The sequence below is a fragment of the Miniopterus natalensis genome, chromosome 7, assembly GCF_054644295.1.
Source record: "Miniopterus natalensis isolate mMinNat1 chromosome 7, mMinNat1.hap1, whole genome shotgun sequence".
Classification (NCBI taxonomy): Eukaryota; Metazoa; Chordata; class Mammalia; order Chiroptera; family Miniopteridae; genus Miniopterus; species Miniopterus natalensis.
In genome coordinates, this window is record NC_142087.1 from 6,411,524 (window position 1) to 6,438,675 (window position 27,152).

The 27,152-nt window shown below is 52.1% G+C and overlaps 1 protein-coding gene across 1 annotated transcript; it reads right to left on the bottom strand.

Annotated features, from left to right (window-relative positions):
• Positions 1 to 1,976: 1,976 nt before the first annotated feature.
• Positions 1,977 to 25,830, bottom strand: L3MBTL1 (L3MBTL histone methyl-lysine binding protein 1). Its single transcript, XM_087818727.1, has 22 exons — positions 25,784 to 25,830; positions 20,635 to 20,780; positions 20,239 to 20,465; positions 19,683 to 19,824; positions 19,238 to 19,388; positions 18,971 to 19,103; positions 18,210 to 18,291; positions 17,656 to 17,744; positions 17,029 to 17,133; positions 15,987 to 16,122; positions 15,563 to 15,654; positions 14,364 to 14,515; positions 13,549 to 13,625; positions 12,900 to 12,985; positions 12,595 to 12,705; positions 12,012 to 12,126; positions 11,026 to 11,125; positions 10,650 to 10,847; positions 10,510 to 10,559; positions 7,528 to 7,685; positions 7,071 to 7,133; positions 1,977 to 3,119 (listed from the first exon to the last, which is right to left on the bottom strand). Exons 2-22 carry the CDS (start codon positions 20,768 to 20,770, stop codon positions 3,021 to 3,023), a joined length of 2,502 nt encoding a protein of 833 aa, XP_087674853.1. The 5' UTR covers positions 20,771 to 20,780; positions 25,784 to 25,830; the 3' UTR covers positions 1,977 to 3,020.
• Between the last annotated feature and the right edge of the window lie 1,322 nt (positions 25,831 to 27,152).

Consider the following 27,152-nt stretch of genomic DNA (forward strand, 5'->3'; position numbering starts at 1 on the left):
GCAGGGCAACGGAATTAAGGATATTGACAAGAAAGGGGTGGATGTGATTGAACGTGGCGTTTCTGCCACTCTCCCATCTGCTCAAACAGATGGGAACCTTAACAAGTTCTAACTGTTCAGCTTGATATTTCCCCACCTGAAAGTTTCATGTTATTTTAAAAACTGAAGGCTTTAAAAATATCTGCCCTTGCCATTCACAAGCTGCCAAGGGTCAGGCCTTTTCACGCTGTTCTCAGGGTTCCCCTTGTTTATATTTCTTCACTCATTTATCTTTATATTTTGTTTCTTATCTTTAAAATAGAATAAAAATCAGATTCTTTGGGACCCCTAACAGCAGAGAGAATGCTTTATTCTCTTTAGTAATGGTACTACTGATATTCCCTTTGTGTTTCCTGGCAATTTCATCAGGAAAACAGAACGAACTCTGCATATCATTCAGTTGTTCAAGTTTATTTATGGTGCTTCAATACACTGACAAAGCACATTTTTGTTAGTAACTTTTTCTCCTTCAAGAGTTGCATTATCTTAAACTAGAAGATTCTCTTAAAGAACACACACGTGCGCACGCACACACACACACACACAGCAAATACAAAAACCTAACTCCACCAAAGTGCGTGTGGATGAAGTGCAAACAGGCTTCCTTTGCAAACCCTGGATCACTCTCTCTGCTTCAGAAATCAAACAGAAAGGTCCCCACCAGCCTAGGCCAGAGCTGGGTGAGGCTGCGGGGCCAAAGTGTAAGTGGCGCCAGCTGCTGGAGAGCCGGGCAGAGGTCACATGGCACGAGGCACAGGGGCCAACTCCCTCCCCTCACTGTGCTCCCAGGTCAAGGGGCGATGGTCTCATTCAGGGATGGGATGAAGGTGAGGGGGATAGTAGGGTGGACAGAAGGCAGATTTCTTTCCCTTTTTTAAGGATTTGGTTTCTTTCCAAAGAGTTTGACATTGGTGCAGAAAGTGCTGAGGTTTCAAAGTTCAGAGGCCTGGGGGTCCTTTTCTCCAAGGCCCTGGGTCCACCCTGACTTTCTGGTAGGCAAGTAAAAGAGTGTGGTTGGTAAATCCACACGGCAAAGCCACCCCAGTCCCACAGCTGTGCGTACTTGCTGCCTCCTCCTCACACCGCGAAGCCAGGGAGCATCTCTCAGTCTCATAGATGAAGCCAAAGCACTGATGAGTTTTGCCACCACTCAAGCAACCAAGATAGAGAGGCTCAGACTTGCTCTGCCTTCCTCTTGGCCAACGGGGACACCGATGCCACCTCGGTAAACCCAACCCTCAGCCTGAGGCAGGGCTCGCTCACTTTCCTCCCTGGAAGGTTGTGCTCAGAGCTGCCTCTAAGGGCTGGAAGCGGGGGGACATGTAAAGTTTTGTGGGAGTTCAGTTTGAGGGCTGAATGGCTGCTTGGGCAAAGCCATCTGGTCCCTTGTGAGAGACGGCCCCCTACTGGGCAGGGACAGGAAATCAACTGAACTTTGGGTTTCTCTCTTCTATGGGAAAGATAAAGCTTCATATTTTAGTAGTAACAGCCCTTGACATTTCCCAACTCTGAGCCTCACATCAGCACCCTGTCACACACTTCTGAGAGTGCCCTACACACACACACACACACACACACCCCTCACATGGCTGGCAGAGGGGATCTCAGGAAGGCCTAGCTCAGCACCTGTCCTCACCTCCCTGTGGGGCCCGCTCCTAGGCTGCAGGCAGGCTTGGCAGTGGCTCAGTGGAGGCTAGGCCCTGGCTTGGACAGAAAGGTCAAAGTCCCAGGGTCCCAGCAGGTCCCCAGCTGGCAGTGCAACACTGATGGAGAGTGGTAAGAAAGGCTTAAGGGACATGGAGAGTTCAAAGAGAGGATTCACCTTCCCAGATCCCAACTTCAAGTCATTTTTGTAAACTCCTCAAGAGCAGGGCACGTAAGGGACAGGTTGAGGTGATGTTATAGTGTGTGTGTGTGTGTGTGTGTGTGTGTGTGTGTGTGTGTGTTAGACGAGTGCTACATGCCCAAGAGAGGAGGCCTGGCAAGCATGCTCCCCCAACTCCCACCATGGGCAACGCCTTGGCTGAGACACATGGCTGCAGAGAAGGGTGCTACGCCCACCCCTGGGAGCCACCATGCCTGCTGGAGCTGCCCTCTGACTAAAGATCTGAGATTGTCTGACATATTCTTGGGCTGCCTTGGCTACCTAGCCATCCAGGCCGCCTCCTCCCCATACCTGACACAGTGAGGGTGTATGGGGAACACCCATGGAACCCTAACCTCTGCTGCAGAGGTAAAATGCTCCAGCCACCCACTCTGCTGGAAACAGACTTGGCGTGGATCACTAAAAATGCCAAGTGGCCCAGAGCTGGGCATGGTGAAGAAGGCATCTTGGCTCAGAATCCCTCACTTCTAGGTAAAAGGGAGAAAGGCAGCCCAGACTCCCATTGGATCCTATGAAAACATGCTTTTGAGACCCACCCACCCAAGGGGAAGAGCCAGCGGGGTCTGGCTGTGCCATGGGCGTGGCACAGGAAACTGGGCAGCAGAATGAGGGCAGCAAAACCAGGAAACAGAAGGGGGAGATGTCTTCTGAGTAAGTATGTTTTCGGCAGGGTCACTTCTTGGTAGGAGGAGATGAGACAAGGAAAGAAAAGCAGAGAGAGATGCCGAAAGGGCCTCCTGTTCTACCAGGCTGTTCTTAATGGGTAACCAAAGACCCTTCGGTGATAAAAACAAGCTGGCTACAGGCATGGGGCTGCCACAGGCGGGGCGCCCCCAATCTACCCCTTCAGTTCTGTCCCCTAGCCCCGTCACACCCTCACTGGTGTGCCTGGTGGCAGGTGAGCTCCAGGGCTGCGGCTCCTCTCCTCTCATGCACCTTGTAGGAAGCAGCCCTGGAGAGAAGAGGGACCACCCCTGGTCAGATACAGAGGGTGGTGGGGGCACAGGTGGGACGTGAGGAACTCAGGTCAGGAAGGAAGCATCAGGTGCAGAGGGAGGCCCGGCTGGGGCTGGAGGAGGGCCCAGCCCTGAGCCAGTCACTTTAAGGTGTCATCGGCGTTTTTGAACATGAGAATGGCGTTATAGATCTTCAAGGCTGGGCCCAGCTTGACGCTCATGATCTTCACAATGTCCGCCTGTGTCAGCAAAAGGAAGGCCTCGCCGTCAATCATCTGAGGGTTGGGGGAGGGAGGTGGAAAGCGGAGAAGGTGGGGAGGGTCATGGGGAAGGAGGGAAGGAGGGTGGGCATATGCACGGGGAGGGGGAAAGAAGAAGGGAAAGGAGAAGGAGGGGAGGGAGGAGACAAGGAAGACAGCAGTGGGGACAGAGAAGAAAAGATACCCACCGGTGTCCCCATGTTCACACATGCACACACACACTCACACTCTCACACACACACACACTCACACACTCTCTCTGTTGACTGATCTGGACTTCAGAGTGTATTTGCATAATGTTTCCTGAGTCCTCACTGACAGTGGCTTCAAAAAACCTGCTGTCGCTGTCCCCACATGACCCCCCGGTCAGTCTTAGTGCTGCTAACAGACATGTGGGCCTTCTGGTCAATGCATCACAGTATTACCTATGAGCTGAGAGAGACTGTGATTTAATCTAAATCTCACCAAGCCTTTGGACCTACTTCCAGTTTATAGGAAATGCAGGGAATGTTGGAACAAGCGGAATGATCTCGTAAGAAAGCAATGAGACAAACCCAGAAGGGCACCTTCTGTAAGACCCTTTCCAATGGCTCCTGTGCATCACTCAGATTTCTCACCACTGTAACTGCTGAGGCTGATTCTAGGCTCTTCAAAGCAAAGATTGGAGTTTGTCGTCTAGCAGTTAGGGACTATATCATGGGACAATGGGATTATTGAAGAACATATAAGATGCTGTATGTGTGCTGATGTCTATGGGGAGTTTTGAGCCATAATCTTGAAAAAGGTCACATTTGACCTTGAAGGTAGAGAAATTCAACAGGAAAATGAATTAAATGAGCCAAATGCAATAATCCACTCTAAGCAATAGCTGCGGATAGGACCAGGGAATTTCCTAAGCTGGGGCAACCTGGAAAGATCCTTAGAGAGCCACACATGGATGTCTAACAGAGGCCAAGCTAAAATCCAATCGGCACTGTCAAAACCTGATGAGACTTCTGTGCTATTGCAACAGAAAGGCATGGCGCACAAGAATCCAAGAAAAAGGGATACTTGGGAAGCAGGAAGTTGCCCGTGTTTATCTGGCTGCACGGTCAGCAGAGTCTGTCAGCCCCTCTCTGTCTTCCCCCTCCTCTGAGCACCCATTACACCGGGCACACGCCTCCCTCGGAGCCCTTACCACATGCTACCAGAAGCAGCAATTTACCATTCATCTTGACCGGTGTCCCTGAATGTCCAGGCTGCATCAGTTCAGCCAGAGAGAACCCACGCCCTGGGGAGGCTGATGATGTGGACCAGGCCTTGGAGAAGGCAATCCTCAGCCCCCGCAAAGGTCTGCACTGAGACTGTACTGGGTGCTGTGGGTCCACCAGCACACTTTCCCTGTTCTGGCCGCTGCTTTTCTGTATCAGAACATGCTGAGCCGAGACATGCAGCAGATGTTCCTGGGAGAGATAACCCCTCTCCCAACAACGGGACGATGCAAAGCCCCACGTGGGACAGAGGATCAAACTCTTGGGTGGCTCAGCAGCTGGCTGAACAACTGTACTCAAAGAGCACTTGTTTATGATCTGTTGTCACCTAATGGAAGTTCTCTAATGGATGCCACATGGTTCTGCTCTGTCTTGACACATGTGGTGAAGACTTGGCTTAAAACACAGAGGGCTTAGTTATCAAATGTACAAGTTGAAGCCCGATCCATGTGGCTCAGAGGTTGAGCGTCTACCCATGCACCAGGAGGTCACCAATTTGATTCCCATCAGGGCACATGCCTGGGTTTTGGACTTGATCCCCAGCAGGCGGTGTGCAGGAGGCAGTTGATCAATATGGATGCTTCTCTCTCATCGTTTCTATCTCTCTCTCCCTTCCTCTCTCTCTAAAATCAATAAAAATATATTTTAAAAAAAGTACAAGTTGTATGAGGCTGGAAAGGCTTATTAATATCAGACATGACAGAGTTGAGATTTAAAACAATGAGACTATACAACCAAAAAGATAACATTTTATAGGGAGAAATGTAAAGTCTCACATTAGATTAATTTAAAAAACCAGTGGCACGAGTAACACACTGGAAAATTTGGCACGATTATAATGGATAATTGATATAAAAAGCACTTGGAGACTTTCATGAACCCCAAAATGGTGTGATGTGGCTATAATAAAGCTAGTGCAATCTTAAGTTTTGTTCATAAAAATATGAAGAAAAAATGTTCATTAATTGTGGGATATTCATAAAATGGAGCACTACTCAGCAATAAAAATGAACTACTGGTATACACAGTAACATGAATGAACCTCAAAAACATCACACTGAATGAAAAAAGACAGACAAAAAAGAGTAAGTGCTAAACAATTCCATTCATATGAAGTTCAAGGGCAGGCAAAACTAACCTGTGGTGCTAGAAATGAGAACAGTGGATGCCTATGAGGTTAGGGACTGATGAAAGGGGCTGAGAAAGAACTTCCTGGAGTGATGGAAATGTTTTACATCTCAACTGAAGTATTGGGTTCCGTGTATACAATTCACAGAACCTGTGGAAGTGCACTTTTACGATGGGTGCATCTCTCTCTGTGTACATTTGATCTCCATGTACGAATACCGAGGTGTCGGTTCATCAGCTATAACAAATGTCCCGCTCTGAGTGATGTCGATGAAGGGGGAGGCTGTGCATGTGTGGGCAGGGGGCATACCGGTAATCTCTGCACTGTCCTCCTAATTTTGTTGTGAACCTGAAACTGCTCTAAAGTATTAGTCTTTTTAGAAACAGAAACCAAAACCATCTGGAGCAGCAGCCCAGGTGTTCAGAGAGCATCTGAAACACAGGTGCAGCAATGGACACACCTGTTACTGTAAGATCACCAATCCAGAACAAAAGCACCCAGAATGGGGAGGGGCAAGGGAGCCCCACCAAACAAGGATCTGATGAAGAAACTGACCGGCGGGCTGGATAAAGAGATTCTTCCAGGGAGAGGGGGCAGACTTCTTCCTAATGGGTATCCACCCGGAGGGGGCACCTATGGGGAGCAGAGACTATGCTTTCCTGGGTGAAGGGGGATTTGTATATTCTTTGGAAGGAAGACCTAAACAAACTCAAAGGTCCCTTCCAGTTTCAAACTGTACAAATTAGGAGAAACATGATAAAGTTCTTCATTTAAGGACAACTACACATTAAAAGTCAGAACCACTGTGGATTGAACCCCCACTATATCAGTTATTCTGCTATAGTGATATGACTTACATATTACTCTATAATATTCTATATACAATATTAATATAGAATATTATGTATTACTTTTATATTAATATAATAGTATACATACTAGTGGTATAACTATACTAGACATTCTGACACAATGGTCCATTCATCATTTCCAGTGCTCACAATGGCCTTGAAAGGTAGACATCATTACACCTATTTTATCTCAATTTTACACATAAGATGCAGGCTCAGGGACAGTAAAAAGCTCAAATTGGCAGAACTAGGATTCAGACCCAACTGTTTGCAAAGCTAGCATTCTTTTATCTACAACTTACTGCTTCTTATCTTTGGGGAGCTTCTGGGTCTTGATTTTAAGTGTATGTTACGATCCTTGCAGTAAGTGGCAATACCTGTGCCATTCAAAATACATTTTAATTAACTGACTGAAGGTAAGTTTGGAGAACAAAAGATTGGGCAGAGAGCAGAGGGGTGAATGGAATCTGTCTTCAGAATGCTTCTTCCTTCCTAGGGATGCTCTAAATACAGAGGGTTCCCAAGCTGGGCCACAGTCCATACAGGTTTTTCCGAGATGTGGTCACTATGACTACTCTCCCCTAGGTGTGGCAACAGAGGGCCTTCCCTATCTGAGAGCAGCACTGGTGGGGACACCTGCATCCTTCCGTCTTGGTGAGTGACCTTTCTCTGCCCCACTCTGCACTTGCACTTTACTTACCTCATCTTTGAAGAGTCGTGCTTGATCCTCACAACCTGTCAGGGTCTGAACGAAGCCAAAGACCTTGAGATCAAAGAAGACACGTTGCCAAGGAGACAGGGGTCAGTGTACAGGGGAGAGGTGGGCTTATATGGCCTCTGTGCCTCCTGGGCTGTGATAGTGTTGCTTTTTCTGATCAGCCTAAGGCGATCCTTGCGTGTCTCTGCTACTGGGTGTGAGGCCCAGCCTGCCTCTTGCTAGATTTCCAGCTGGACTAGCAGCCTGTCCCTCTCCCCATCCACCAGTCTCTCCATCAGTCCCACTGGGCAGCGAGGAGGGACCGTGGACTTGGGGATGAGCAGGAGATAGTGTTGGGGGCAGCGTCCAGCTCTGCCTGGGAGGGCCTCTCCTGAACCAGGGCGTCGTGGTGAGAGGGCAAAGTAGGGGAGGGGAAGAGGAAGGGGCCCGCGCTCCTCACCTCGTCGATGGTCCACTTGGCGACTGTTGAGGCCGAGATGCCCGCCACTCCCGGCAGGAGCTTGCAATGCTGCTCCCAGCACACTGAGAGTGAACGGTCAGGGTGGGCCGACAGGGCTGACATGAAGAGGGACTGGTGGATGACATCGGTCGTTAGTGCTGGAAAGCAGAGTCAGAGGCTGGCAGGCCGATGCCAAGGACTAACCTGGCCCCCAAAGCCCGCTTGTACCCAGGCCACTCGGGAGGACTGCGGCCCCCTTCTGATAGCCTTGCAGAGCCAAGAGGGTGGTCCAGATCTGACTCCTCATCTGGGCTCCCTCCGTCCAGTAAACCAGGTTCCTTGCTTTACAGACTCTCAGGTAGCTGTTTGGAACAACCTGCCTCCTGCCCCGGGTCCCTCTGAGGCCATACCACCCAGGCCCTGCAAGGAGGCTTCTTGGAGCTGCTGGAGCATCCTGGCACCATTCTCAAGATACCTGGCATCCAGGTGGGCCCAACACCCAAGCAAGCGCAGCCCTGACATCAGAAGCCCGTCCTGTTTTTCCTCCTTTCCCTAAGTCCTTTTGGCCCTTACTAACTTGCTCTTGAATCCTGGGCAAGTCACATAACATGGGCCTCGGTTTCCCAACCTATAAATGAATAGGTTGGGAGAGGAAATCTCTGCGGTTTCCTCTTGTTCTTTCCCACGCTGACACTCGGGGCCGGAATGGCCCATGAGCAGGGACAGCACAGCTAAGACCTTCCTCAGCAGGCAGCCTTCGCCACAGAGCTGTTCACCGGCAAAGCCTGGAGCCCACACTGAAGAGGTCTACCCAGGGATGTGTGAGAAGTCTCTGGAACAAAATCCAGAGTGACCCGTGTCCCCTCTGTGAGCGAGCCAGCCGGTGGAACAAGGGAGCCCTGCACAGAGGTCCGAAGCCTGAGCTCTGTTCTTTGTTCTGTCCCTGAAGGGTTTGGAGGGCCTCTCTGGGCCATAGCCTCAGTCTCTGGGAGGACTTAACTTTCCTAGTCGTCGGGAAATTTCTGGAATTAACACAGCAGGCACTCACCCTCTGGTGGTCAGAACATGGCCCTACAATGGAAGCTCACCAGGTATTCCATGGGCAGGTAGAAGAGGTGCCCACTGCAGTGCCATCCCCCAAAGTCCTCACTCTGAGGGCCTGGAGGCAGGCCCAGACCCTCCTCACTCAGGCCTGAGGCTGCAGGGATCACCTTCTGTCTCCGCCCAGAGGAAACAGTATGGATGGAACAACACCAAGAGGGAGTCAGGCAAGAGATCAGAACTAACAAGAATTCCAGCAGGTTATTACATGACTATCTCATTTAAGCCTTACACCACCTTTCAAGATTGACACTATTATTATCAGCATTTTGCAGATGAAGAAACTGAGGCTCAGAGAGGCGGCATCACCTGCTAAGGTTTCACAGGGGTAAAAGGCAGCCTGACTTCAGGTACTGCCCAGGTTCAGAGGCTGCTCCTGAATCACTCGACTAGCTTGGGTCCTGCCTAGACACTGTGCAATGAACCAGGTGACTGTTCATGGTCTCCTCTTGCCGTAAAACGATGTGCGACTCAACTGAGGCAAGATCCCCAGGGTCCCTGCTGTGTATCAGGCCCTTGCCCCTGGTCAAAGATGTGAAACGAATTCATCACGCAGAGGAGGGCTGTCACCTTGTGCCTCCCCTTGGAGCCGGCTATGGGCTGAACTGCGGCTCCCCGAATTCATGTTAAAATTTTAGCACCTAGGACTTCAGAATGTGACCATAATTGGAGAAATGGCTTTTAAAGAGGTGACTAAGTTAAAATAAGATCGTTAGGGTGGGCTCTAATCCAATACGAATGGTGTTCTTATAAGAAAAAGAATTTTGGACTCACAGAGATGGGGTGGGGTGGGGAACACAGGCATAGAGGAAAGACCATGTGAGCACACAGCGAGAAGGCAGACATCTGCAAGCCAAGGAGAGAGGCCTCAGGAGAAACCAAACTCCGCCATACTTTGATCTTGGACTTTTAATTGTGAGAAAATAAATTTCTCTTGTTTAAGCCACCCAGTCTGTGGTACTTGGTTATGACAGTCAAGCTAAGACAAAGGGAGTTAGGAAGAGAACTGACATTTGGGTTAGGGGCTTTATGTCTATTATATCAGCAGCATGTAGCAGGAGAAGTCAGACTGAAGTTCGAATCCCAGCTCTGCTCCTTATAAGGCGAATGACCTCGGGCAAATGACTTCTCTCTCTGAGCCTCTCGTTTCTCTTCTCTCCGAAGGACAGAATGATTTTCACAGTACAGGATGCTCAGGAGAGGCAGCAACAATATATGGAAAGCACTGGAAACAGTGCTCGGCCTAGAGTGGGTGCTCAGTAAACCCTAGTAGTAACCATTATTATTTCAGGTAGCTGACATGTGAAAGGCAGTTATTCATGTTTTCTTTCTTTTTTTAAATTATTCATTTATTTATTTATTTAGAGAGAGAAACATCGATTTGTTGTTCCAATCATGCATTCATTGGTTGCTTCTTGTAGGGGATCTAACCCACAACACCTTGGCATATTGGGATGACGCTCTAACCAACTGGGCTACCTGGCCAGGGAAGTTATTCATGTTATCAAATGAGGAAACTGAGGCTCAGAGATGTTAAGTGATTTGCTCAAGGTCGCACAGCTAGACAGTGACATCCATGGCTTCCCTCCCAGGGAGCCTAGAATTAAGAACAGAGCTTGAGGCATCATCTGACCTCACAGTGGAGAAACAGGGGCTCAGAGAGGCTCTGTGCCTTTCCCACAGACTCCCAGCAAGGCCATGGGTGAAATGGGGCTGGAACCTGTGGTCATTCAAGGCCCCATTCTGTACTCTTGCCACTGCTCTATGCTCCCCAAGTATCTCAAATGAAGAGATACAACCTCCTTTCCAGCTTCTCCTTCTCCGGGTCCCCCCATCCCAACAATTGTGAACACTTTGTGGAGTAAACGACCTTGGACTTACTTGTGAAATCTTCTTGTGGGATCTTCCGATACTTTGGAGGGCGCCCAATCCTGGAGAAAGAGGGACCAGGTCCATGGCAGGGAATCAGTGCCTGGCCTGGCCCAAGAGGACACGAGGCCCTGCACCCTTGCCCTCCGCACCGGCCATGATGGCGAGGCTTCTTCCTTAGGGAGAAGCCCGAGAGGTTCCTCTTACGGGCCGAGGCCTCGGAGTCGGACAGCTCTGTCTTCAGCCGGCTCTGGTTCCTCTCAGCCAGCGGGCAGCCCGAAAGGCAATGGTGAGCTGTGAACTTGCCTGTGACATGGCCAGAGCCGTCACAACCAGGAGTGGGGCACTTCCTGGGGAAGGAGAAGGCACAGGTTGGGCTGAATCTACTTGTTCCCATTAGCCCTTTCCAACCCTGGCCCCATTTGGAAAGGGTCTTTAGTGAGCTCTGATTGGCCACACACAGTAGGTGTAAAACAGACTCGCTCTGAACAATGCCTGAGGTTCTCTTAGCAGGAGCTCTTCCCTCACCGGTGGTGGAAGCTGTACTTGGAGGTCCTAGTGTGTGGCAGGCTCCGGTAGCTGAGGGGGGGAGAGCTCCCAGGGGAAGCAGAGCTGAGCTCTCTGGGATCTGGAGGAGCAGGAAGAAGCGTCAGCATAGGGTCCTGGGGCGAGGTGGAGGTGGGGTGAGTGGAGAGCAGGGAAGCAGCAGTTTCCACGGGGAAGGTCAGCCCTGGGAACTAGTGCCCCAGGTACAAGGGCCTTGAGCTAGGCTGTGACACCATTTCCTGCGGCTGGGTATCTACCTCTCTGTAGGGAATGAGGGGCTTGGTTCTCATATACTTTGGTGAAACCTGTAGGCCATGCCCTCTGTCTCCTCGGGGGAAGATCAACGCAGAGCTATGTGCGCAGAGCTGTACCTTAGGAGCCATGTCAGGCAGATCCACATTATCGTTTGTTTCCCTGTTTCATCACCCAGACTTTGGTAACTTTTAAGCTCTGCCCATGCTGGGAGAGCAGTTGAGAAGGATCAACACCCCGTGTGAGACCCATGTGGCACAGCAGGGAAATAAGCGGGGTGGGGGGGCTGGGGGTGGATTCTGAGGGTAAGAACTGGGGCTGAGCAGTCCAATGATCTGACCTCTAACCCTGCCCGTGGGGGCCCAGATTTTATTTAATGGAGCGAGCGTTTCCTTAGCAAACACCGTGCGTGCTCTGTGCGGCTCCGCTAGATGCTGAGAGAACTTCTTGGTGTGTAACTACCTCCTAAACACATGTTCCCAAGTGAGTTTCCCTTTATACGTCAATACCCCAGACCCAACAACTGGGGAAGCCAGAGGACTGCTTAGTATAGCAGAAATCCTTGGGGCAGGAGAATGCAGGATCTCAGAACTCACTGAGGCCACCAGAGCCCTGTGTCAGACCTGGGCATGCTATCAAAGTGGGGTGTAAGAGCTCGGGGTGGGGTGGGGCTGGACATCGGTGGGAAAGGATCAGAGTGCTCTAGGGGTACATACGGAGAGGAGGCTGCAGGGGATGCCCTGTCTTGGAGCACCAGCCGGCAGGGTGGATGTCCGGATGGTCGGCATCGATCCAGAAGTCATAGGCATGACTCCAGCCATCAAAGTGGAGCTGGGGAGGAAAGGCCCTTGGAGGTCAGGTGTTCCTCGTGGAGCCTAGCTCAGCTGGGAGGTCCTGCAGGCTCCAGGAGGCTCTCCCCATCCCTGGAGCCTATCAGAAGCAAGGTTCTGGATTGCTCCTGAATAGGAACCAACCCCACAATAATTCATCTTGGCCGCCACATTTTCCAAGGGCCTCACTCATTAAATTACGGGCACCTCCCACCAATCCTTGTGTAGGACTAGGATTATTAAGCCCATTTTATAGATGAGAATGCTAAGGCTCAGAGAAGGTAAATGACTTGCTCAAACCAAAGGTAAGTCACAGGTGAGGCTCGGCCTCAAGTTTAGAGCTCTCTTCACCACAATGTGGAGCCTCCCTTATGTCTGGCTCATGCTATGCACTTGCCTTCTAAATAATCTACAGAATTTCTTCCCAATCAACCTGTTCACTTCCCCAGACCAAGGGTCCCAGAGCCACCTTTATCCGATGGTCCTCCACATCCTCCACGCTGGCCACACGGATCAAGGCTGGGTTCCTGCGGTCCACGGCCTCCAACTTCATGTTGACCAGAAAGCTGTGCGGGGGTCGCTGCAGGGGGACAGCAGCCTTCAAGCCAATGCCCAGTTCAGCAGTGCTGAGGCCCCAAGAAGGGAGCCCGGTGCTGTGCCTGGAAAATTGGGGCCTGCGAAAGTGGGAGGGGGAGGTGCGGGGCCACATCCTAGCTGGCCAAGGGCTCCATGCCTTCCTGAGTTCAGCTCTGGGGGAAGGGTGAGCCAACTCACCACCTTGAAGGCCCAGGTGGGCACCGCAGAGGCCCCAGTTTCTTCCAGGTATTTCTCCCAACAGAAGCTATCAGGGTCTGGGTAGTCTGGAGGAGGAGAGCAACGTCTAGGCACCCAGGCATACTGGGAGAGCCCTGTCCCCGCAAGGAGGACTGGGAGCATGAAAGAGACAGAGGCCTGTGGAGGACAATCTCCCCCACATCCCCACAGCCAGGTCCTTGCAGGGGCTGTGGAGGCAGAGTGCTAGCAAGCACATCACCGCCCCCCAGTTTACAAGGCCGTCCGGGAACTGTGACTCCCATCCCCCTCCACTGCCCTGTTGCTCCAGCTGCAGCCCAGCCCCATCTGAACCTCCACTGTACGTGGGCCATTGCAATACTCTGACAGGAAAGGGTACACTTTTTTCACTTCGGAATCCTGTGCCCTTGCTTAGGGGGAGGGAGGTCATCTAACTTTCTTCCCTTAAACCTTCACACAGTAGGGGTCTGGCAGGACTCTCCTAAAATTAAAGGGTTCTCAACTCCCAAGCACGGAAGCTGAGGCTCCAGGACACTGTGTCCCCTCACCCTGGGGGTCCTGGTATAGGATGTGGGGAGAGGGGTGTGGGGCCAGGCCCGGGAAAGGGTGTTTGCTCAGGCAGCATGGTCACCTTGTGGAGGTGTGAGGGGCTTTCCTTGCTTCTGACACCAGCCCACTGGGTGGATGTAGGGGCTGCTGGAATCACACCTGAAACCCAAGAATACCCAAGTGAAACCTGGAGGCCCTGGGCAACAGGGCGCACCCTAATTGTACTTCTTAGAGTTAGACAGATGGCTGATGAGAAAGTCAGAAAACTGTAGCATTAACTAAAAGCTCTAACATCACCATCTTATCTAAGGGCAAATCGTGAATCACAGGGGTCTACTCATCTTAACCTTGGTAGTTTTAGATGATACATCTAATATTGTGTAGTGGCCCTGGCCAGTGCTCTCAGTGGTTAAAGCACCATCCTATGCACCGAAGGGTGGCGGGTTCGATTCCTGGTCAGGGCACAACCCAAGGTTGGGGGTTCGTTCAATCACCAGTCTGGGCACATATGGGAGGCAACGAATCGATGTTTCTCTCTCATATTGATGTTTCTCTCTCTCTCTTCCTCTCTCTCTAAAAAGTCAGTAAAAACATATCAAAGAGGCATTCTAGCATTCTTGGAAGAGAGCAGCTCTATGAAACATGCACTTAATACTTTCTAAAGTCTTAACAAATAAATAAGACCATGTCCTCAAATGGGATTAAAAATATATATATTGCGTTGTGTTTCTTATGAAATGCATAGATCATATCCATAGGACAGTCAATTATCCTCCTGAACAAATACGAATGCCAGGGCTGGGCAGGGGCTACATGGTGTCTAACTTTTCAAAGTCTTGCCTTCCACCCCCTGCCATGCCCTCACCACCCCTGGCCAAGTCTGGGCCCTCCCGCTACCAGTAGTCGTAAGTATCGTCCCAGTTGTCAAAGTGCACCAGGAAGCGGCTGTCCACCACATCGGTCACACTGGCCACACAGACGAGGGATGGGTTCATACGGTCAACAGCCTCCAGCTTCATGCCCACCTGGAAGCCCAGGGGTGGGGGACTCTGGAGGCAAGAAGAGAGGCTGCCATGGCCAGGCCAGGCAGGCTAGTGCTAGCCTGGAGCCCACTGGCAAGAGAAGGGGTGGGTTCCCTAAGAGTCATGCTGGGGGGTGGGGAGTGGGACAAACAGGCAGAATCACAATCCCCAGCCCAGAGTCACTCAGGAGCTCCTGGTCTCCAAGATGCATTCAGAGGAAGCCTCACCATGGCAGAAGATGTGACTGGCAGGAAACTATGCATTCACCCAAAGTGTGTCAGGCCGAGTGCAGCCTCCCCTACCTTATGAGATAGTTGCCATCACCCCCGTTTTATAAGTTAGATAACGTGCCCAGGACCACAACACTAATCAACGGTGGGGCCAGGACTGAAAGTTTGACTTAAAAGTCTGCACCCCTATCACAATAGCGGGTAGAACGCCACCAGTCACTTGGGAACCTGCAAGTATGGTCTCTGGGGTTGGACTGGGGGTGGGGAGTAACCGCCTGAATGGCATGGCAGGGTCCCGGACCCAGGGGAACCCTGGACTTTTGATATAGTGAAATTTTTAATGGGGGTTCCCTACATCTCTCAGGCCTTTTGCTTGGGATTAGGAGATACTTGAACTGCTAGGTAAAGCTGCCAGCTGCCTTGAACAGAGAAAAAGGCAAGGGGTGAGTTGTTCAGACTAAACGGGAGAGCTTTGATGTTGGGCAAAAGGAAGGAAAAAGCAGCTCCCAGCATAGAGGCTTGGACCTCACACCAAGAACTATAGAGTACACCAAAGCAAGAAACAAGATCGAAGACACCTCAGAGCCCAGGCTGAGACGGTACACCAGGGTCTCTAAGGGGACATGCGGAGGAGTGGACTTCTGTAGAGGGAGCTGGGAGAGAACCTATGCCTGGCTTCCCTCTCTGGCTTTGGTCTGCCCAGCATGCCCCTCCCATTTGGTAGGAGACCAGAATGGAGTTGAGAGCAGTGGTGGATGAGCTCTCTTCTGGTAAGTCAGATACCCTCGGCCAGCTGCAGTCTCTGTCCCCAGGGCAGGTGTTCACTCTGGCTCAGGGCACTCACGTGGCTCTGGCTCACAAACAGGTGCTTAGGGGCAGCCTGAGCTCTTGTGCTGCGCAGGTACTGACTCCAGCTGAACTCCTCCTCCTTGTAACCTAGCCCCTCAGAGGGGAGGAAAAGAGCACTGTGCAGACAGAGGCTGGGCTGTGGCGAGGGCACCCCACACTGAAGCAGCAGAATTGGACAGGCCTGAGGACCCCACAACCCTCAAGAACCTGCCCAGGGACACCCCCCCTGCTGAAGCAGGACACAACCTGGGTGGACACTCAAAGGGCAAGGGCAAAACGGAAGCCCTGGGGCCAATTCATAGCAGGAGGTGATGAAGAGAGGCTAGCTGTGCAATGGGGAAAGGGAAGAGGGACCATGGGGAAGAAGGGATGGGTCTGAGGGCCACTGCCTCACAGTGACTAACCCAGCTAGGCCTTACCTTTGGGGGGCTGCAGCTTGTGCCCAGTCTTCTCAAACCAGCCAGCAGGATGGATGTCAGGGGAGTTGGCATTGATCCAGAAGTCATGGCACTCGGAATACCCATCGAAGTGCAGACGGAGACGGTAGCCACACACCTGGCCCCATGAGGGGGAATCACAGAGACTCTGGGTGGATGCCAGCAGACAACCACTCCCTTTCCCTCCCCTCTCCTGCCCAGCCTGGTTGTCTCAGGGGCTCTAATGCTAGCAGCCTCCCCTCCCCGTTTCACTCCCAGGTTTTCCCCCATCCCGAACCTGTTCCACACTCTCCCATCCTGCAATGAGGAAAGTTCATCTACTCATGAGCCCTGAGTTCCAGGTACAAGACAGGCATGTCCTATGGCATCCTCTTGCCCTTTAAGGCCTATATAGAACCCCAAGGGCACCTAACAGGGCTCAGGCCTGCTCAGGGCCCCAATCACCTTTCCTTCTGCTACCTTCTCTTACTGCTCCCCACTCGCACACTCTGCTCTGGCTTCACTGAGCTAATGGCAGCTCCTTGAACATGTGGCCTGTTCCACGCTCAGAGCCCTTGCTCACTTTGCTGCTGCTCCCTGGGACACTCTAGTCATTCCCAAGTCATCTCTCAAGACTCAGCAAAGGAGATCCTTCCTCTGCAAAGCTTCTCCTGCCCCCTCAGTGCCTCTCTGCTCAAGTCTGTCCCACACCTGTGATATGTCACTGGTATGTTTATCTGGTTGATTCCCACACAACTGTGAGCTCCTAGACAATATGAACCTTGTTGGACTCATGCCAACACCCCTGCCCCCGGGGATCTCCTTCAGTTTGCTGAGCACTGAAGTATACACCTATTTAGTACCATCACCACCCCTCACACTTCATCTGGGTTTTGTTCATTTTTTGGCTTTCTGGGTGTTCCACATTAATCTCCCACTAGACTGTGTGCTCTTCTGAGTCTGGGCCCTCGATACCCCTGGCAGACTCCATCAATCTATCCTGAGAGACACCATCACAACGACAGTGGTGTAAGCCTCGGCTCACCTCGGCCACCGTGAGGATGAAGTACATGGATGGGTGCTGAGGGTCGATGCCTTCCAACTTCATGCCCAATCTGAAGCCATTCTTGTTATGAGTGACCGCCTGGTACTGTCAACGCACAGATTGGAGAGGACCCAGCTTCCATCCAGCCTTATCCTTGCCTAGTGGGCTTGGGGTGAAGGAGCTGCCTTTAGGTCCCACCCGCCTGTACTACCAAAGGGATAATTTATTTGGGGGTCTTCAGTGCAGGGACTCAGAGAGGGACAGAACAGCTCCCAGAGCCCTTGAAAAATGTGGGCTGAGCCAGGGCTGGACTTAAGGGTCCCCTCTCTCATCCAAGTCATTGAAAGATCAACATACAGAAATTGAGTAGAAGGCACCAGAATTCAAAAGTCTGCAGGCCCAGTGATGGGTGAGCCTGGGTTCCACCTCCCTATTTCTTTCCACCCTGGACATCCTTTATAGTGGGCTCTTTTCTACTCTGGGACCCTAACCACTCTCCCCCTTCCATTCTGACAGTCCTTTAAGAGATGTCAGACACAGAAAACACCAGAAGGCCTGAGTTGGGTGGTGAGTCCCTTGACTGGGAATGCAAGCATTTATTTCCTAGGCAGAAATTGTCCCACTCACGTCCTGGAAGAGGCTGACCGGGGCAGTGATGGCCTTCTGCTCCTCAAGGTAGGACTCCCATGACCAGCCTTCCTTCTTCTCCCCTGATGCTGTGGACAGGAGACAGACAGGCTGACATGGAAGAGTGGAGATAGTAATGGAGGAGGCCTGAGGGCCAGAGCTGATGATGAATGAGCTTGTTTCATTTTTCTTAGAACCAAAGGGTCAGAATGGGGTCCAAAACAGCAAGGTCAGACCAATGTCGAGTACAGACTTGCTCACAGCACCAAAGGGAAGCAATGCCATGTGACACTCAAGTCTTTGGATACTGAGCCTGGCAGTGAGGCCTACTTACAACTGGATAGAGGATGAACAAAGAGATGATATAGCCCCCAATAAAGACCACACATATACTAATACACAACCGTAAACAATGTTTTTCTCTCACACACACTAACTCATGCTCATCTATGTATGTACAACACACCATCACAACGGTAACCTACACTCCCAGCCTCATACCTCCAAATGTGTATACACACAACACATGAATATATATACATGGGCCACCATACCAGGCTGGCTGCTGCTCCACTCCTCACTTTCTGGCGTGCTAGCCATGGGCTGTCCCTCTGGATCCTTTCCTTCTTCTTGCTTCTCCTGTGGAAGGCAAGCCTGATTCTAGCTTCCTGTCCTCATGGGTTTGAGAGAAGCCCCAGTCACTTATCCCAGCCCCTTCCTGGCTCTCTGACTACATGATGTTTTGCCCCAAACAGGTGGAATTTCTTCTAGGCCACCAGCAAGAACGCAGCTCCAGCAGACAACCCCCTACCACTTGGGCACAGACTCACATGAGCACCCCCCCCACCCCCAGCTACACAATGTGACTATAATTCACCTCATTCCCAGGTGGGGAAATAGGACACAGACACCTGCCCTGTGCTGATTTTCACTGCCTGCTGGAATTTTCATGCTGTCTCTTGCAGCTTCTCTGCAACTAGAGCCCTGTGCTCCCTGGCCTCTGGCCTAGTAACTGGGCTCCAGCCATGGCACTTTCTATCTGTCCACACAGCTATCTTGGGTGCCGGTTCATGTGAGCGTGTTTTCCCCCTGACACTGGACTGAGACGGGAGCTCCAGAAAAGCAGGAGAGGGGTTTATTCATTCCCCTCCAGCCAGGTACAGGACCTGACTCAGGATGAGACCCTAAAATATGATGAGTGAGTCATTAAGTGTCTTGTCCGGCCCAGCCCCATGACCTGGATGGACGGAGAGGACAGTGGTAATTGAGGGACAGCCTCCAGCCTCCCCCTTCGCTCCCACCGTCCTCCTCCTACCGCGGCGTCTGGCTCGGACTCCTCTGATGGGCTCTGGTACTCCCTGTGCTTCCGCTTCTTCATGGGTTTCAGGAGCTCAGAAGTGCTGGTGCAGGAGGGGTTCTGGCCCAAGGAATTCTCCACTATGACTGACCTGAGGAAGGGGCACCAGGAAGGAAAGGACCACTGACCCACCCGGCACCACCCAGCCCCTCACCTAAGCCATATACGGGAATGGGCTTTGCGCCCCAAAGCAGAGCAAGCAGAGGGGTAAGCCCTGCCCCTTACCGCTCCTGGAACAGTGGGGGGCAGCCGTCCCCGGAGGAACCAGGGTCTGGGCCCGAGCCTTGCTGCGGCTCACACGCCTGGCACTGGCAGGTGCCTTCATCCTCTGGGGGGTCCTGCGGGGGATCTTCTGGAGGGTCCTGGGGGAGGTCTGCTGTGGGGGCCAAAGGGGCCTCAGGCGGCCCACCCCATCCCAGCCACACCCAGGCTCCTCCCACTTCAGAGCCCCCGCCCCCACTCCCGAGGCCCTGCCTCCCCCTTGGTCCCATCCCCTCGGGCTCCCCTACTTGACAGGTCCCCCATCGCACACACACAGCCTTCTCCACCTTAGGACCAACTCCTGGTGCACCTGCAGGGACCCGGACCTCGCCCCCGACCGTGGCGCCTCGGGGAGCTCAGACCTCGCTCCACCCGCGCAGGGGCCCAGTTCGGGGCCTGGGGCTCCTACCCGGCTGTTGGGTGCCCGCATCGCCACCTCCCGCCGGGGCCGGGCCAGCTCCGCACTCGGCCACGCCTTCCCGCCGCAGTTCGGGGCTCGGGGGCTGCTCCGCTCCCACCATGCTCGGTGGCGCGAACTCGCTTATCCGGAACTGCAGCGCGGCAGGGTCTCAGGACCGCGACTCCCGCACCGGCCCTCCGCCCACCCCCGCGGCCACGTCCCTCTCCCGCCCTCGGACTCAAGCCACGCCCCCAGCACCCCGCCGGACCCCGCCCTCGGCTGCCCCACCCCAAGCCACGCCCTCAGACACCTGCAGGTCTCCGCCCCAGGCCACGCCCCTAAGGCTCCATCCCGGGGAGCCCTTCCCCAGGCCACGCCCCCAGGGCCCGTTCCCCACGAACCACGTCTCTAGAACCCCACGTGTCTTGAGCTCAGAGTGCCTCACTCCAAGCCCACCCACTGAGTCCTACAGCTAGGGGAGCCCCCCCCCTTTCACCTCCGGGCCCGCAAGCCCCACCCCGCAGCTGCGGCTGGCTGAGCCCGGCCAGTCCCCAGAGGCACTGACCCGCAGGCCGCTCCCAGGAGGCGGGGCCTCGGCCTCCGTCCACTCCAGAAGCCGCACAGTGCTGCAGCTGGAGCTGGCCGCCGGCCCCGCGCTTAACTGCGGCAGAACCGTGGCGGTGACAGGTACGCTCCCGGTCCCTCGCTGCGGGGCACCCACATGGATCGGTTCCCCTGGAAAGCAGGACACATCCAGGGAACTGCCGGGCAGACCAAGGGTGGCAGAGCTGGCTGTGAACAGATACACGAACAGACACAACACAGGTGAGCCTGGTGGCTCTGCCCCAATCCTGCCATGCATGTGTGTAGGAAGGTGAAGAGTATCATCTCCTTCCCAGGATCCACACCTGCTTGGGCAGGTATGGGATGCTCCTCCTCCCCAGACCCTGACTTGGCCAACCTGGAATGATGAAGGCGGTGGTGGGCAGGTGAGGACCGGAACCTGGGCTGTCTCTGGCCACCAGGTGCACGCTGACTTCCCCTGTGGAGGGCCCCTTCAGTGTCCTCAGCATCTCCATTTCAGCATGACCCTCCATCCTGGTAGGCCTACATGTGGAACACAGTCCCCAGGGTGGTCAGGGAGGGAGGGGGCTTCTTTCAGGAGGAGCTGCCCACCCTCAGAGGGGAGTAGAGTGTGTTAGGAACCCAACATCAAGTCGGACTCCTGGCTTTAACCAGGTCACCCAGGTGAGGGCTCTGGCCAGGCCCTGCACTTCCCCTAGTGTCCTAAGATGGGCATGTGTGAGGGTGCTTTGTAAACTATGACATACAAAACTGACTCTGGGGAGTATGTCACAGGCCAAGGTTCTATCTGGCCAGCTGTCTTCATGATAGAGCCCAGGCCAAGCCTAAATTCCACTCTTTCTCAACCCCCACCTCCATCCCCACCAGAATCACTCCCTTCCCTGTCTGGGGTCTCAGAACCCTCAAGCACCAGGTTCTCCCTCACTCCTATAGGTCCATTTCCCCAGGAGGTGATCTTTCCTGATCATGTTATTTTACGTCCCCTGTCCACCACTCCCTCCCCAAGTACAGTGGGCACTCAAACATCTGTTGAACAAATGCATGCATCTAAATAGCAAAGAGGTAGTGTATGAGAACCCTGGCAGTGCATGGTTTCACTTTAATAAAGCAAGGGTGGTGCTGGCATTTAATAAAGAGGTGGCTGTCCTGGCCGGTGTGGCTCAGTTGGTTGGGCATCATCCCGTGCACCGAAAGGTTGTTGGTTCCATTCCTGGTCAGGGCACATGCCCTGGTTTCGGGCTTGATCCCTGGTAGGGGGCATGCAGGAGGCAGCCAATCGATGTTTCACTCTCAGATCAATGTTTCTCTCTCCCTCTCCCTTCCTCTCTCTCTCTAAAAAATCAATAAAAGTATTTTAAAAATAAAAAATAAAGAGGTGGTTGAACAGGTAATATAGGGGAACAAAAGGCCTAGTGACACAACAAATACACTTAATTTCTATCATTACTTAACACCTAAAATGTGTTGGCCACTGTCCTAGATGCCTTACCAACACTCTCCAGTAGAATTTTCTATGATGATGGAAATGTCCAACATAGTAGCCACTAGTTACATGTGGTTACTGAGCACTTGAAAAGTGGCTGGTGTGACTTGAGAAACAGAATTTTAAATTTTATTTAATTTGAATTAAGTTTAAATAACCACAGTGGCCATAGTTATTGTATTGGAAAGCATAGCTTTCCAATGTAAGTTCCATGAAGGCAAAGACATTATCTGTCTTGTTCACTTCTATATCCTGGCACTTAGAATGGTGCCTGGCACACAGTAGGTACTCAACAAATATTTGTGTTGGATTTCAGTAATTTCAACTTGTTAATAGAAAGCACTGTGCTGATACTTGGTTGCTTTAAAGTGTTAGCAGTACTTGGCAGTGGCTTCTGGCATACAAGTTAAAGGAAAGGATGCGGGCCTAGTCTTAAGAAGGAGTTGACAGTTTGAATCTCAGGTCCACTACTTAATACCTGTTACTCTGAGTAAGTAGCTTACCCTCTCTAAGCTCAGTTTCCTCATGTGTGAAATGAATCTGGTAATGGTATCTACCTAAGGGGCTTTGGCGAAGATTAAATGAAAAAATATGTGAAATCTTGATAGCAGAAGGCCTTCAACAAATACCAATCCACTCCCTTTTAACAGGGAACTTGGTAGCTTCTGGCCAATAACATGTAGGCTGCCTGCTTGCACAATCAGCTTGCAATGGTTGCTATCTCTCCCACCCTCCCTCCTGCTGTTCTTCTGAATTTGTTTATTTCCCAGCTTTTCCTCCCTAAAATACAGAGCCCATCCCCCATATTATAGAGTGTATAATCGGGTAGGCAAAGGTGAGATATGTTAACCTGGTTAATTAAGGCAACATTCAAACCAAGGTTTGTTTCCCCTTTTACACTTATAAAACAGAATGCCCTGAATTTCAATTCTAATTATTTTCTTTGCACAGCTGACATACTATTTGTACCACTTAAGTTATTTTCAATAGAGTGAATCCGTTTATTCAAAACACTGTCAGTCATTAAGAGTGACTACGGTTACTCTTGAAAGAATTCCATTCTGTTTCAAACTTCTCACATGTTTCTGGTCTATCAATGAGAGCGACTGAGAGGACTGCCCTTCTGTTCAGGTCTGCTGCCTTTTCTTCAGCACGCATTGCAGGGCCGACTAGGTGTCAGCACCAATCTGCACTCTGGGAATACAATCTCCAATAAGACTAACTGCTCTCATGAATCTCATATTCTAGAAATAAGGGATAAAGTTGAGGCTGGGGATATCAATTTGAAAACCATCATGAAGAGATGGCCTTGACAATCTTAGGACTGAGAATAAAGAAAAAGGTGGGAGCCTTGGAGCTCACCAAGATTTACAGGTTGGGAACTGGAAGATCAAGTGAAAGAGCCTGAGAAGGAATCTGCAATGAGGTGAGAGAGGATGCAGAAGAGTCTGGGCTTCTAGAGGGCACGTGAGGCAATTTTTCAGGAAGGTGGACTGCTCAATGGTGTTAGGTGCCACTGATAGATCAAGTCAGATGAGGTCTAAGAGCTGACCACTTTAGCAATAATATGGAGGTCACCAGAAACCTCGACGAGCCATTTCAGAAGAGCTATGGACACAAAAACCTGATCAGAGTGGGTTCCAGAGAGAAATCTTTGATTAGTTCAATATTTATTGAGCACCTACAATGTGCCAGACACTGTTCTAGGCAACGCAGATTTGTCAGTGAACAAAACAGACACCTCTGCCACAGAGTCTACTTCTAGCGGGGAAACTGACAATAAAGACTGGTCCTGTAGGAAAATAGAGACAATGGGTCCAACAGCTCTTTCAAGGAGTTGGAATGTGGAGAGCATGGAAATGGGGCTTGGTATTTGGAGAGTGATGTGGTCTCAAGAAAGAGGATTGTTTTTTTGCTTTTAAAAATAGGCAATGTTGTAGCATGTTTTTATCTGATGAAAATTAACCTACAGAGAGGAAGAAACTGACAGTGCAGGAGAAAAAGAATAATTCTAGAAGACAAGTTAAGTCCTTGAATGTGCAGGAGGGGAGAGGATCATCCAGTGCACCTGTGTGTTGGGACCCATTACATGCGGTTGTGGGCTCCTGGTTAGCAGCACCTACTATTTCTGTGTTCTTTCTCCCTAGCTAGACCATTAGCTTTTCTGAGGCCTGGAACTGCCGCATCTATGATTTGAATTCATCCCTCCTTTACCACTACCACCCCTATATTTGCAGCTTAGACAGCATTTTCATAAGCAATGTCCGACTAGGTCCACATAGCAGCACCACTGGTCTGATGTGGCTCCCAGGCCTGCCAGGTGCAAGGAATCTGTCCACTCCTACCCCTGCAGTCTGGGCACACCTTCAGAACTTCACTTCTGTGGCTTCTGCACATGCTGTTCCTTCTGCTTGGTACCTTTCCACATCCTATATTTCTGGAAAATTCCTAATCATCCTTGAAGATGCAGCCTGAGTGATTCCCAGAATCCATTCCCAAAACAAAGTTAATCACCCCTTCTCCTGTGTTCCACTCCCCCGCAATCTATGCATTAACTTCTCCGTCTCTCCCAGACACAGAACAAAACACCTAGTGTGCAAAGAACGTGATCCAGAGATTACACTCCACAAACAGTCACTGAATGAGTGAATCACAGATCTGGGAGTAAAGAGTGGTCAATAATATAAGAAACAAATGATAATGAAATACTTAAATAGCTTAGCCGTTCTTGCCTTAGGGACTAGAATACTGTTTCCGCCTTCAGTGCTGCTCAGAGGTTGGGGGAGGAGGGGACAAGGTGGGAGGTCCCAGCTGCTGTGTAGGCTGTCATTGGTAGCCTTCAGCTGTCAGCTTCTCTCCCAATTGCCCTCAGCCAGGGGAGCTGCCCAGCCCAAGTGCCCTCTCCTGGAAGCAGCTATCGGGTTGACTAGTTGATACCAGACATAAAGGCCCCGCCCCCTTGCCTCAATTTGGGACACCTCTGCAAGGCCATCTGGGCTCCAGAGCTTCCCTTGGGGCAGGCTGAGGCCTCTGTTGAGACTACACAAGCGGTTCAGCTTCTTTGCCCAACCACCCTGCAGTCCTCCCTCTTCTAGGGGTGATATTCCCACGGGCACCCCAATAGACTTGCACTAAAGCCTCCCTCCCTGAGTCTGTTTCCAGGGAACCTGGCCTAAAACAACTGTTGGATCCCCAGCCCGGAGCTCTGTCTGGCACATAGCAGATGCTCAATAAATATTTATTGAGTGAATGTACTTGGTTTTCTCTTGGTCTCTCTGTTGGCCAAGGCTCCCACCACACTTTGCCCTTCAAGGCCTCCTCGTATCCAGCTGACGCTCAATAAAAGCCCTCGCTCCAGGTGTTGGGGGTTGGGAGCTAGCACCCAGACAGATACCCCCGGAGCGGGTTCCAGGGTAGGGACCCGCCGCCCACCTTCCTGCCGAGTCCTCGGGGGACAGGAATAGACGGGCGGCGGGCGGGGCGGGCGCTGGCGGTCACGGATCCGTCGGCCCCTCAGAACGATTACTTTTTAAAACGCCAAAATGGCGGAATTCTTTTTATTCTTTACCTTTATGGCAAAAAATAATAATTATCCCATTTTCCATTATAAAATCGGAAATAAACGGAGGGAAAAAGAAAGTTTGCCAAATGACCCATTTCCTAAGAAAACCAAAACCCCGCCCTCTACTACAGCCTTCCATTAATGAAAAACTCTTAATTGACTGCATTTCTGTAAAACGAAGCCTCCTTCCTGCCAGCCTCCCGGCGGCGGCCCGCAGCCGCGCGCTCTCCCGCCTCCCGCCTCCCGCCTCGCGCCGCCCCGCCCCGCCCCGCGCCGCCCCGCCGGGCCTCGGCTCAAGCCCAGACCCCCCGGCTCCAGCTCTCCCGAGCCGCCTCCCCGGCCCGCGCCCCCCGCCGGCGGCGCAGGGAAGGAGCCGTGCGCCCCGGCCGCGGACCCAGGCCCGGCTGCGAGGGGCGGGGCCGGGCTGCGCGGCGGTCCCGCTCCCCGGGGTCCGAGCCCACTGGCCTGCGATCTCCCTACCTGAGGGGCCAGCCTGGGGCCGCCCAGCGCGGAGCTACGGTCCGAGCCCAGCGCGGCACGCGCCTGCGCGCATTGGGGGGCGGACCCGTCTCCCCGCAGGACGCAGCGCGCGGACCGCGAGCGGCGCAGGTTTGGGGGCGCGGGCCCGCGGGTTCGGCAGCGCCTGCTCGCTCTTCTTGCCTTCCTGCGAGGCCTGGCCACGTGGGCCTAGAGTGTCTTCCCACCCCCACCCCCCGGGGCCGGACTGTTGCGGGGGCGAGACGGATGGAGATTCTCTCTGCCACCCAAAGCCAGCAGCGCGCATGGGGGCGCACGGACCACAGAGCTGGAAGAGAGAGCCCCTAGGCTGAGAGGTCAGTGAGAGACGGCTCTCCTACTAGTACCCCCGCCCGCCGGGTGGCTGTGCTGTCCAAAGCCTTCCGACCGCTCCTGCCCCCCACCTGCAGACGGGGAGCCAAGGATCATCTGAAGTCCCCAGGAGAGGTAAAGGGCTGTGCGACCTAAGGAAAGGAGGCCCGAGAGGCTTGGGTTCTGACCCTGGCCCTGCCTCGGCTAAAGGCGGCTTTAAGCCGCTCCTGCGTTTGGATGACTCCATCGCCAGTGGCGGAGAGTGTAGTGTGTCCTGCGGCACACCACTTTATCCTTTTGGTCTCCTATTTCTCCATTTGTAAAAACTGTCACCTACTTCCTGGCATATGGTCGTTTTCAGTAATCGTTCCTGTTGTGTTGCCTTGAGCAAGTCACCCCTCCTCTATGCTTTACACAAAATACCGATTGCTTACACGTCGTAGCTGTAACTTCACGTAGATTTGTGTAATTCAAGAGGTTAAGAAACTGCAAGCTCCAAGAAGGAAGGAAGGAATCATTAGTTTTTGTATCCGTAGCACTCAGCACAGAGCTGGATGCTGAGTGGGTGCTCAATAAATAGCTGTTGACTAAATGATGTATTGCATGCAGATGAAAACAGAGCACGATTTGGTACATTCCAGAGCCCCAGCCCTCTCTCCAACGCCAATGATTTAATTGCAGTTCCTTAAGGTGGTGGCCACAGATTGGATATCCAGGCTCCTGACTTCAAGTGCAGATGAGAAAATTGTTCCTGATTAATTGTAGGCAAATACTCCAAACTGTTGTGGTCATCAGGTTTAAATGTATGCAGCATTTAACTATGCTGGTTGCTACCCCAATGCGCCGTGTGTGTTCTTCCTCGCTGCAATGTCAGTTTTTAATCACCTCTCTTATTACTGGGAACAGGATTGCATCAGTTAAGGATGCTGGTTGCCATAACAATAGGTTTCTTTTTACACACCAATACACACACAACCATCCGCTCATTTTTCTCTCATCTCTACCCAGACTGTGCTTGTTT